This window comes from Galendromus occidentalis, unplaced genomic scaffold (assembly GCF_000255335.2).
Source record: "Galendromus occidentalis unplaced genomic scaffold, Mocc_1.1 scf7180000077485, whole genome shotgun sequence".
In the NCBI taxonomy this organism is placed as follows: domain Eukaryota; kingdom Metazoa; phylum Arthropoda; class Arachnida; order Mesostigmata; family Phytoseiidae; genus Galendromus; species Galendromus occidentalis.
Genome location: NW_003805473.1, coordinates 1,518,120 through 1,530,115, shown reverse-complemented (window position 1 = coordinate 1,530,115; position 11,996 = coordinate 1,518,120). Strand labels below are relative to the sequence as shown.

Sequence of the window (11,996 nt, the reverse complement as noted above, 5' to 3'; positions counted from 1 at the left end):
GGCGATCGAATCGATCGGCTCCGCGAGCGCAAAGGAACCGGAGCGAGCTCCCGTGCCGGTCTTCATCGGTTCCATTTTCGGTTTCAAAACCCAAGACGGAGCGAGCGACCCTTCACGAGCCACAAAGTGACATATCCATTCTTTCCGCGGCATGAGACGCCGTACACCGCTATGGAACGCCTCATCAGCACGTTGCCCGGGCCGCCTACGCGAACGATCCGAACCGTTAGATGATACCGTTAGCTCTGATCTTCTTCTTGTCCGTAATCGGATAACTCTGCCGCACACGGCCGATCGGCTACATGAAGTAGAAATCGCGGTCGCTCGTCGGACTCGGACCATTTACATGATCGTGGAAAAGGAGCATGTCCGACATTTCATTGACGCCGTACTCGGCTGAGAAGTCGAACAAGCGTTGGGACAACGTCAGAATAATGAGGCAGCGCCGTATCGACAATGCGCGTTGTCCATGAGGGTCGGCGACAGAATGTTCGCATGTCATTTCCTCGCGATGGTCGACGCCTTATGAAAGCATTCGACTCCTGGCGCCTCGTCGGTACGCCCCCGAAGCGATATTTGGAGATTCATCTCGATTCGTGAGTTTCCGACAAATCCGCAGAGACATGAAACCAAATCAAGGTCATCAACGAACACTAAGTCGAGTTACGCAAATCGGAAACCGACGTGATTTGTATTAAATGCCTCCGGATTCACAGAAGAACATATCCGTACCACGAAGCACTCGTCGGCCGTTCATGAATAATGAAATCCGAGTCTGGCATGAGTTCCAAAGATTCCAAGGAGCGTCACTCTGAACCATTCCTTCCGCTAATTCGAAACGATTGTAATTCAAACAATCGCACTGAGCTCGACGTCGACCGTGAGAATCGCGAGAAACACCTCCGCGGATCTACATGACACGGAATGTTCAAATCAATGGGGAGGATCCATGGGCTCTACCCGGAATCCGCTGAATTTTCCATAGAGCTTTCCAACTGTGGAGACTCCTCGAAACTACTTTACTTCCGAAAGTCGGTCCATTTGAGGGATAAGATACGACACGCCGTCAACGATCCGAAGTCAAGAGATATTTTGAAATCGTTCCACGACGGATCCGCTGGCTGCGAAGTGATCGCTGAATGGATTTCTAGGAGCCATTTTGTCGTCATTTCGGAAGTCGTCCCTTTCGAAAGCAGTAACGTTCGCTCGCGAGCTGAATCAGACGGCGCAAGGATCAGCGAATTCCGATGGAAATTCATTGAATTCATACAGAGCATGTGACATCCAGGGGTTTCGCACATCAGCGAAGACTGGCCCTCAGATTCCGGTGTCTCCGAATTCCCCATCGGCCATGGCTGCGACAACAGTTCAACACTGTTATGAAACACAATCTGACCGTTCTCTGAGTCAAGGGTGTCACGGGGAGTGGTGGACTCGGATTTTCCTTTGGAGACGGGTTCCCGGAGAGCCCGACCCGAACTGCGTGGACTCCGCACTCCGTCGTGGACGTCACTCATGGATGGCTAGCGAATGGTTAAAGGCCTAACCAGAAAACTCACCGAATTCGGGGATCCGAAATCCCCATCGAACAATTTGGATTATCCCCGGAGAACGAACGTTCACGATTCACGCACAGAGATATGCAGAGGGAGTGTCGAGGAGTTCACTCGAATATTTTGGGTGGGGGTTGTTGAGCTCCCAGCTATCTTCTTACTCAGTAGCAGTGTACCACCACCACCAGCAGCTGTTCAGGCCGTAGACAGTGGCGGACTCTCGCGGCCGAGCTCTCGAGCTATGGTGCCGCAGACAGGGCCCCGCGAAAATGGCCGATGTGACGTCAATTGGCTTTCGAGGGAGATTTTCGAGATTAAGTCCCCGATATTCCTCTGCTAAAGACTTCCTGTAGGATAGGCGTCTGAGCTCCGATATTCACTCGGGATTCGATACCTATTCTGCTCGACATGATGCCTCGAGTTCCACGAGGTACCACTTGCGATACTTCCATCCGCCGCCGGACGACGCCGCCTGCACAGCAGAGCAGGTGCCGCCATCTTGGTTCGCTCGAGTCGCAGCCATGGCGCGATTCGATAGGGGCTCTGTGTTTTGGATAGAATTCGATTATCTACGGATTTCTTGTCCCGAGTTTCCCGGAGCTCATTTTTGCAAGAGCTCTCTTTTAAATTTATAGAACTCCGGTAATCCCGCGGTCCCCGCCCCAAGTGCCAGATGGATCGGTCGAACGTTTTCCCCTGAGACTGATCCGACGACGGAATCCTCCGATTCCATTTTTAGCTTAACCTGCATTCCATCTCGGGGGTGATTTCTCAGCAGATCGGTCAGATCTCCTTCTCCCATCGCCCTAGTATTAAATTTTTCACGGAGTTCCTCTTTATCGGAGGAATGGGGTGTGCTCTCACTTCATTCATTTAGAGTCGACGTGAGCCGGGAGAGTTACTGTGGGATGCTATCGGAGAATGACGCACAGAACCAGGAAAATCGGGATATTTCACATCAATAATGGACGGGAAAGACCTCTGGCAGATAGGGGAACCGTAGTCACGATGGGGATTGTATCCGAGAAAAAGCAAGAAGTTAGCTGTCACTGACATTACCGTAGATTCAAGATTCAAGTAAAAACTTTCAACGACGATTTTCCCGGCGAGCCGTCGGCTTGCCGAGGTGTCAAATCATGGAAAATAGACCTATCTCTCTATCGGCCCACTGTTTGATGGAATTGGGGCTAGTATTCATAGAAGCTTGGTTAGAGCCCACTGATTGCCCGACGGGGCTGCGATATTCAATCATTCTACGAGAGCCGCGGTTCCTTCCATTGATGCGTTGAGCTCTGCGTGGGGTGATGTAGTGACTTCTGCGACGAGAGAAAACCCCCGATTTCTCTTGTCTCATCCACGAATCCCTTATCGAGGCCGGAGGGGAGCTCGGAGATCCGGGACCTGATGTAGGATCGTGACAAACGAGACCGACTCCTTCCGTTCATCTCGATTGAGGACTCGCGGTTTTCAGGTTTTTGAGGGTTCCTTCGAACTTATAGCGTCTGTTCGAACGTGGCGTCTCGCCAAACCTTGGATATGTTCTCAACTAGTCCTCCACTGAATACGGACATATCATAAGTTTTCATTAAGCGTTTCACGCTCTCGGCGTACAGCCATGAAGAGATTATTGTGGTAGACTGTCCATAGACATCCAGTCCTCGAAGCAGCGGGGGAATTTACCGATGGAAACACATTTCTCGGCGGCCAATAGCGCCGTGTTTATCTCCACACCGACATTGTGATCTCGAACATGGTCGTCCATATGAAATCAGAAGCTCCAGCAATCTTCTTGCATGAATCCCCCGTCTGGGAAAATACTGACGTCCGCGAATGGCTGCTGGTACCCGAAGGATAAGGAAGACAAGATATGCCAACACAAAGTCTGCGGCACTTGCAGAGTGCACGCCCGATAATTCTGAGACTTTTTGCCTCAAGCTTGTTCTGAGTGACGATCGTCGCGATCGAGAAACCAGTCAGGTGACCCGCCTGGAGTTTCTACCCAATTTGATAATTTTCGGGAAGCACCCACTTCCTTACAGACGAGCGCTCACAATTCGCCCTTCTTGGTACAAGATGAATGTGGAGGCGGCAATCCTCAGATTGTCTCGAACTTTTTGGTCGACTAAATATCGTTGGCTCCACCGAATATGAACCTGCAGGCTGAGAGGATGGTACCAAGCTTGGCTTCAGTCGAGAAGAGAGTCACTCTAATGATGAACCCATTTACGCTAGAGGCTCATAATCGCAGCCCAACCCGACTTGCGGATACAGCGCTGGACGTCCTTCACTTTTTTCCGATCCTTCGGTGACCCCGCGAGTCGAGTTCGGCTCACATGAATAGGAGAATCATCCAGCTGGAAGAATATATGGACTTTCTCGGATGCCATGATCGGTCGACCTTGTGCCGTCGAACGCTTGCAACCCCACGCTTAGGAGACACGAGGATGCCATTCGCGCCATCGTCTCCGAGGTCGAGGTCTGCATGAACGAATGTCTTGTCGCCGTTTTCTCCGACAGTGTCGAAGATGCCGCGATAGACGCTAAGAGAAGGTCAATTTCCGTCCCATCGCCGAATCCAACGGTCCTGGCAATGGCAAATCTCTTGCTCCAGGCGCCGATGTCTCGCTCGGATGTCAAGACTCTTCTTTGAGACAACTAGACTTTAATATCCGGAACTCCGCTGTTCGGCATTTTTCAGCATGTCAGTACGCACTTCGATATACCCAAGATGACACGCATCGGAAAAGTGAGTGAGCCAAGAGGTTCCTCTTGATTTCGGCGATCTTCATCGTGTTCCTCGGCTTGTCGAAACCGATGATTCTCTGTTCTCTTGCGCGCCATCCCGACCATCGGGCGGCTTCCCTGAAGAACCGCAGCTCCCGCAACTTTCTTTCCGATGGGTTCTATCGTCCATGTTCTTGGCATCCTCAAGTGCTGCTTCAAGGTTTCCGAATGCTAGCGGAAGCACAAAGAGGGTCCGTTCATCCTTGACGTGGCGCGGCGCCACCTCAACGTAGCCTTTCGTCGGAGCCGTTCCGTACCATGTGGAAAGTTTCGTTTTGCTTGCGCTAGACCGAGGCAGCTTCGAATTCGTATACCATGAGATCCTTTTGGAAGACACGAGGTCTCGCCTTTCTGAAGAGACATAACACATTCTCCCTACGTCAAGCGTGCGGACGATTCCGTGATCTTAGATGGGCAGCGAAAACCTGTTGTGATCCGAGCTTGCGTGGACGTACAGGACGCAGATTCCGCTCCGAGCTCCGCTTTTCTGCCTCATGGACTTTTTCTTTTGGCACTGGATCTCCAACCGTTCATCAGACACGGTGCCGGTCTCTGCCGTGACGGTGCGAGATTTGATTCATAGAGGTAGGTCATCATCATCAGAATCTTTTGAGCCACTCGTCAGAGAGATCACCTCGTGAGATGCTCGAATCCAGACTTATCTGTATTCGAACTTATTCCAACTAACGCCGATGCCGCCATCTGGACGAGGTTTCTTCAAACTCTGAGAAAGCATTAGTATCTACTCATTGTGAGCAGAACGAGAAAAGGCGCCGACGAGATTTTTTTTGGAATGGGGAAGGATCAAAGTGGACAATATTGCGATGTGGCAGGTGAGCTTGCCTCTCGCCTTGCAACTTGGGAAACACCGTGCAATTGCCATGACTGGCTGCGAGAAGTTCAATGGGGGCGCGCAGCCATTATTCAAAGCGATGCTTTCCTCTACTAATGAGGAAAGCGAACGCGGCTGCGACAGAGACAAGTTTTCCCTCCATTCAGCCGATCTGAGTCAAGAAGTATGCACGAATATTCGAGGATGAAGAAATAAGTATTGCTGTGGAATGGATGTTTTGCATGCTCGCATCTGACAGGAACAGCTTCAAAGAGAGGCTGTTCCACGGAATCCGAGAGTCCGGTTTAAACTTCCGAAGATGGATCACGTCGATTTCTATAGAGAATCCCGACCCGATTGGAGGCGAGCTGGCTCTAGGGATCTCCAAGGCTGCTCATACACGCCGCCCGTGACGCTACAAAGAGAAAGAAAGAAGAGTTCTTGCTCATCACTCATCAGCCTTGACGTCCCGAATGAGTCTATTTCCGAACGACAGAATTATTCGAATGTTTGTCGAGTCCGCCTGGTTCAGGAGAGACGTTCTGCTCCCATAATCCCGTGAGATCCCGAGTTCGTGTAGTTTGGTCGAGAAACGCGATGCCACTGGTCAGAAGAGATGAGAATGTGCGACGAGATATCATATCCCAGGGCTCCATATCGGGATATCATCCTGAAATGCCCGCGAACCGTCTTGCCGTAGATGGTCACGACTGACTTCAAGTGCGTGATAGGAAAACATGAATAGCTTTGGAACATGAAAATCAAAGGATCGATAGGCTTGAGTGTGGGGGACATGCTAGAGACCAGCGCGTTCGATTGGATCTGAAAACCGGCAACGGTAGAGATGGGCAGATCGGTCTCTCGACCGTCATACGCTTGGAGACTGGGCGAAGCATCAGACATCAGAGATGACTGTCCAATTCTTGAATGTGTACCCTTCAGCTTCAGCCTTTATGTATCAAAGTCCGTATCCGAGTCGCCTCAGTATTCCGCCAGCTCGACATTCCGCCTCAACAATCTCATCACTCATGAGGATTATGAGTCATAACGATCTCTTGACTCTATACTATAGGCGAGATGCACCTGCAGACTAAATTCGATGAACCACGGAGTACAGGCCAAAGTTATCGCGAAGTCCATGTGAACCGATAATAATCTCTAGCTCTGAAAACCGCGCTTCCTCTGCCGCGGCAGCGCGCTCGGGTAGTCAGAATATATGACTTCAATTTTCGAACTTTTTCCCTTCCAGAACAGAGGAGTATCTCGAGATTGACGCTCCGAAGCTGCGGAGTCCGAGTTCCGGTGCCGCACCGTAGACCGTGGGCGCTCAAACGATGCAAGTGATATCATCATCTGATGGACACCTCGCACCCTTGCTCTGCCGCCGACTATATTAGCGGAATTCGTCTGCTAGGCGAATAAGCAGAGAGGTTGCTTGTGTGCTGAGACACCCGGCCGGCGGCCGGCTCACTCGCTCACCGCCGATCGCTTGTGTGTGTGTGGTGCGTACCGCTCCTCTTCTGTCTTGTGTTGTATGACGCCGGTGGTGGGAAGCAACGCTTTCAATTCCCGTCAGCTCTGATTTTAAACCAAAAGGTGAGTAAGAACTTGATTATCGTTGGAGCGTACGGCGACAAGACGGAACCTCGGGACGAACCTGAGTCCTGCCCGCGAGTTTCCAGCGAGTTCTACGTGAAACTCGCCGACTCGGAACACTCTGCCGCTTTCCGCGTTAGGCCTAGAGCCGTTCAAAGTCTCTGAGGCCCTAATCGCTCGTTTGGGAACTGCTACTGCGGGCTTGCGTTTCCACGGATTTCGCCCAATGGATCCCCCATCGCTGACCGGTGACGCTTCCGATTGTTTCGCTACCGTATTTCGTATTCGGCGAAACGAAACTCGAACACTGCTGTCGTCTGAGGTCAACGAGGAGGAGCCGTCGCCGAGGTTCGCGTCGTGTCGCCGGTGGCCGGGGCTGCGCCGCCGTGTCGATATATGTGGAATGGCGAAGCTTCGCCTAAATCCTCGTGAGATCGACTACAGTGGGAGATCTTCGGTAATCGAACTGATTTGAATTTTCGCAACTGCGTATCATCGGCGTAGAAGGAGAACACGTGTATCGAGCGTATAGCGTCTATTCCGAGGAGCGTTGTTCTGAATGCTCCGCGATTTTTTTTTACTGTTAACGGAGCGTTAAGATGGCCTGAGTCATCTGACTATGTAGTCCCGAAACTGTGGGGAATCGAAACGAAACTATGATGCTGCTTTTGTTGACTTTGCGGTTGTGTTAGTCAGTGCAGGAGAAAAAAAACATTGAGCTATTCGTTCACGGACGGAAACCGGTATGTTTACGGATGACGATGGCTGCAGTGTCATCTCCGTATGGTGGCGAATATTTTCCTCTTAAGGTATGCATCTTCTCAAGCGTATATTTATCGTCGAATATTTAACCCGTCTATCTGGCTGGCTGGCTGGCCGGCCGACCAACCGAGCGACCGTCCGTCCGAGTGAGTATTGGCTCGCCGACTGGAAGGATCATCACCACACTAAGCGGATTCTGCACTGATCGAAGTTGTTGTTGACGACGTTGTGGTTGTCGCGATTATGATCTCTATCGGCAGATCGAGTTTAGTGAGAGTTTGCTGGGCTGTCGAACGGGATTAGAAGTTCCACGAATCGGAGCTCGCGACTCGAAAACTGACCTCCGAACTCATTGGGAATGAGCAATGAGCGATCCGATGATGATGATGGTGACGATGATGAATAAGATGATTGATTATTGGTGATTGATGGTTAGGCAGAGAAAAATTGAAGAAATCAATTTCGATTGACGCATTAAAAGCGCTGTATCGATGGGCTGTTATTAATTGCAGCGAACGTGAGCGCGCGCGTTCACTCCGTGTTTAAACAGAGAGTGAGGCATAGGAAGACCAGAACAACAGCTACAGCAACAGGGAGCCTGCCTCCACAGAACTCCGTTCATCTAGCCATCCATCCATCCTCCCACGTTCGGCCAACTTCAGAGCCGCTCGCATCGATTGATTCATCGATCGATCGAGACATCGTTGATACGGAAAAAAACGGCCTGTTGATTTGAAACCAGGTTAAACTCGATTGAATTGAGCCCTCCGACTTACTCGAGGAAGATGGCGTACAGACAACGCGGCGGCCGCCAATTTGATGCCGAACCGTGGATTGGCGGGAATAGTAGCTGGGGCAACCAGCCCATGTGGCAAGGGGGTGCTGGTGGTCACCACCATGGCGGCGGTCAGGGCTACGGCCACCATCCGCAGGGTGGCTATGGAAACCAAGGGCATAATCAGGGGGGTGGTGGATACTATCCCCCTGGACCACCCCAAAGACAGCCCCCGCGTCACAGCAACTATCAGCAGCCGAGCAGGGGCTATAACCAGCGACCCCCGCAGCAACAACTGCAGCAACAGCAGCACCAGGTGAGCTAAGACCACCGTTGGTCCATGTAGGGCGGCACGACGATGCACGGGGTTGGCTATTTGAACAAACAAGAGAACACTACGTTCATTCGAAATTCTTCAAAATTACTTTCCGTCAACCGATCTCGCCCCCCTTGTGCAATCGAATGCCATTTATATCTCTTCGAGGTCTTCTTTCGAATAGCATCCTTCGGTAGCGACGACTGGCAGAGGGACGACTGTGTTGAACGAAGGCATCGTTTTTGTTCTTTCGTTTATCATTTGAGACTCATAATGATGATTATCGCCGGAATACCGGTCGAGAACTCGCGGCGTTGAATTCTCCTGCGACATTCCAATCGTTTCGTGAATTTTTTTGTGCTCATCGGGAGTTAACGTTCACGTTCTCCTGGTGGGTCACTCGAAATTGTTCGTAGTCGATTTGTCGATTGTCGTCAGTATAATACGGTGTCGCGTCCAAAAGGTAAGCAATGAGTCCCGAACCCCCAGCCCCGCCTAGCTCCGGCTCGTAGCGTTTCTCACATGCTGCTTTACAGGGTCAAAACCGTGGCGTCAAGAGGCCTGCTCAGCAGAACTTCAATAATGGAGTCACTGTTGTCAAGAGGCTGCGCGGAGCCCGTGGCAGCGGCGGACGCGGACCGCAGAAAGCTCAACCGAAGAAGGAACAGCCCGCCGCCAAGGATGAGTGCGTCGTTCTCGATGACACCGAGAAGAAAGCGTGAGTGGGCCCCTCGTGTTCCCTAGGCGTTCCCATGCTCCCAGCCCATCGAGCCTGTGGAGTGATTAATTATTACTCTAATATAAGCGATCTCCTTTTCAGCCAAGAGGGAACCTGCAAGATCTGCCAGGAGAAATTCGATGGCACATACAATCAACACAAATTGACGAAACCGCACCGTGAAAAACGCGCCCAGAAATACCCTTCATGCGGACCTTGTGGTTTGAAGTTCAACGGCGACGATGCCCGTCAACGCTATGAAGTTCATCTTGGCTCGAAAGCTCACATGCAAGTTGTGGAAACCGCTGAGCTTGACGTCAAGGAAGGCCAAGAGCCGGAAGGTCGGTCTCTGAACTTTAACCGAGGATCCGTTCGCATAATCTTGAATCGATTCAATTCAATTCAAAATCTGCTTTATTCAAAGGGCTGCATGAGAGTATTTCTCCTCGTTCTCTTCTCAATTTTCGATATCCGAGGAGTCGTATGCACTGTTTTCGATCGTGCCTCAGCAGCACAGCATATTGAAAAAAATTAACTCTCCTTCCAGGCACTGAACTCTGCGAGCCGATTGAAGCGGTCATGTGCTCCCTTTGTGAGTGCGTCTTCAAGAAGGAATTCGTGGAATTCCATTGCAAGACCAAGGGGCATCTGAAGAGAATTACTAAGAAGAAAGCCGAAGCTGAACGCGCGGCTAAGAAGGCCGAGGAAGAGGCCAAGAAAGCGGCTGGTGGGGAAGATAAAGAAGGCGAAGCGACAGAGGAGAACGGTGAAGCCCCCGAGGAGAACGGCGAGGAGGCTGAAGAGGATGCCGAGGAAGATTTCGCCGAGGAAGAAGAGGATGCCGAAGCCCATGAGGCTCAAGAAGCCGAAACAGCTGCCGACGAGGCTGCTGCGCCGGAGGAGGAGCTCCAGGGTACCGAGGCAAACGCATCCGAAGACGCCACTCCCGCCGAAGAAGCCGAACCAGCCGCCGAACCCGAAACCCCCGCACCAGAGCCAGTGAAGGTAGGTTCCCCATCATCCCTCGACCCCTAACGGAGATAGCGACCCCCGGGCATGCGCTCATGACGAGATTGAGGAATTCACTCTAAATCGGTTCCTTCCACAGGCGACACCCGCCAAGAGAGGTACAGCAAGACGCGGACGTGGACGGGGTAGGAAGTAAACATCTGGAAGCTACCCAAAATCGAGAATGACTTTTGGTTTCATTCCCAAACAAACCTCTACGCTAAAAAGAATGTATTCGCGTAACGTCGAAAAGTGAAGCAGAATTTAGATGAACAACAACAAGTGTAACTCTCTACTCTTATAACTAACCTGTCACTCCCGCAGCGAGGGAGAGGCTCATAGCCGCAGCTGTAAATTTGAACATATAAACTGTGTCCATTGGAGTCTTGGCGCGTTGTTCGTCGTTGCTTCTGCGAATTCGATTCGGTTCCAATCAGAGCAACCCATAACCTCACACCGACACAAATAAACAAAGTGTATTACTTGAACGGGATCACGATCGCTCTCATTCCATAGCGGTGATGGGGAGCCTAATCATACGGGGAATGTACGTTATCGGCGCTGACCGCAGCTCGAGACGACTCCGCTGCCGGAGGATCAATGTGAGGAAAGATCCAAAAAATTTCCCGCCTAGAAGGAAGGGGCGGACCAGCGGTCAGTCCAGTTATTCTCCCAGAAGACAGTGGTCGGGAAGCTCGATTTGCAGACTCGACAGTTTTTCCGCTGAGGATGAGCCCAAATTCGTCTAGTCTGCACTCTCCTCGACCGGGGGCGGTCGCTTCCCGTCAGAAAACAGGTTTTCCAGAACAGAATCATTTTTATTTTGTGGAGAGTGGACAGTTTGTAAATGTCTAGGTCATCAACCTATACCAGCGAGGCCTTTGGCATTCGGAAGTGATCCGAGAATGGCTACGGCATTGCCCTTCTGCTTCTCAGCGCTTATCTTCTGTAGAAGAAACTCTTCAACTCTCTCATCCCCTGATGTCTATTTGATCCGATTTCCCAAGTCCCGTAGGAAGGCCCCTGAGGATTCACCTATGACCCCCAGCCTTTCAATGGCTACCGGCTGAACAACGGAACGATTCTCGGGCAGATTTCCAAGCATTTCCCGAACTAGTGTGAGAGTTCCTCACGAAGATCGGGCGTGATACAGAGAATCCTCTCGATTGCAGAGTTTCCGATCGCTCGACCTGTGAAAGGTCAGGGTAGATGGACACCATCAGGGTTTTATGTTAACGTATCGAGTTGGCGTGGTTAGGGAAAATGTAACCTTGCGCAAGAGGTCAGGTCCGAACAGCTCCACTCAAGATCGGGCATCTGAGAATACGATGATCGACCCACATCCAACAGCACCACCACCTCCATTGTTTAACGACGAATCCATCGGAGGAACGCCTCTCACGATAAGACGGTGCACTTATCGCAATTATCAAGTGCGCCGAATTCTCCCAATCCTCCCGGAGAGCAGAGAAACCCGAAGGACCCTTGTTTACTCCTCGCATGGCTCGACTCGCGCTCTCGGCTGAAGTCGCGTACCGCAGCTCCGGTTCATCCGGACACATCTGCTCCATGGATTCGACACTTCCCAATCTCGCAGCGATAGCTTCCAAGTTTGTGGGCCGGGAGCTTCGGAACTTGGCCACTAGGTCGGA

The 11,996-nt window shown here is 51.4% G+C and overlaps 1 protein-coding gene across 1 annotated transcript; it reads left to right on the top strand.

Moving 5' to 3' along the window:
- The first annotated feature begins 6,740 nt into the window (after positions 1–6,740).
- LOC100908740 (retinitis pigmentosa 1-like 1 protein) lies at positions 6,741–10,837 on the top strand. Its single transcript, XM_029112177.1, has 6 exons — positions 6,741–6,765; positions 8,040–8,618; positions 9,155–9,336; positions 9,439–9,677; positions 9,884–10,341; positions 10,445–10,837. Exons 2-6 carry the CDS (start codon positions 8,313–8,315, stop codon positions 10,499–10,501), a joined length of 1,242 nt encoding a protein of 413 aa, XP_028968010.1. The 5' UTR covers positions 6,741–6,765; positions 8,040–8,312; the 3' UTR covers positions 10,502–10,837.
- Positions 10,838–11,996: the final 1,159 nt, after the last annotated feature.

Excerpts from the sequence above, each read along its gene's own strand:
- LOC100908740 (XM_029112177.1), top strand. The coding sequence starts at position 8,313 with ATGGCGTACAGACAACGCGGCGGCCGCCAATTTGATGCCGAACCGTGG. Across the intron at positions 9,678-9,883 it reads GGAAGGCCAAGAGCCGGAAG|GCACTGAACTCTGCGAGCCG; the intron begins GTCGGTCTCTGA and ends CTCTCCTTCCAG. Across the intron at positions 10,342-10,444 it reads CCGCACCAGAGCCAGTGAAG|GCGACACCCGCCAAGAGAGG; the intron begins GTAGGTTCCCCA and ends TTCCTTCCACAG.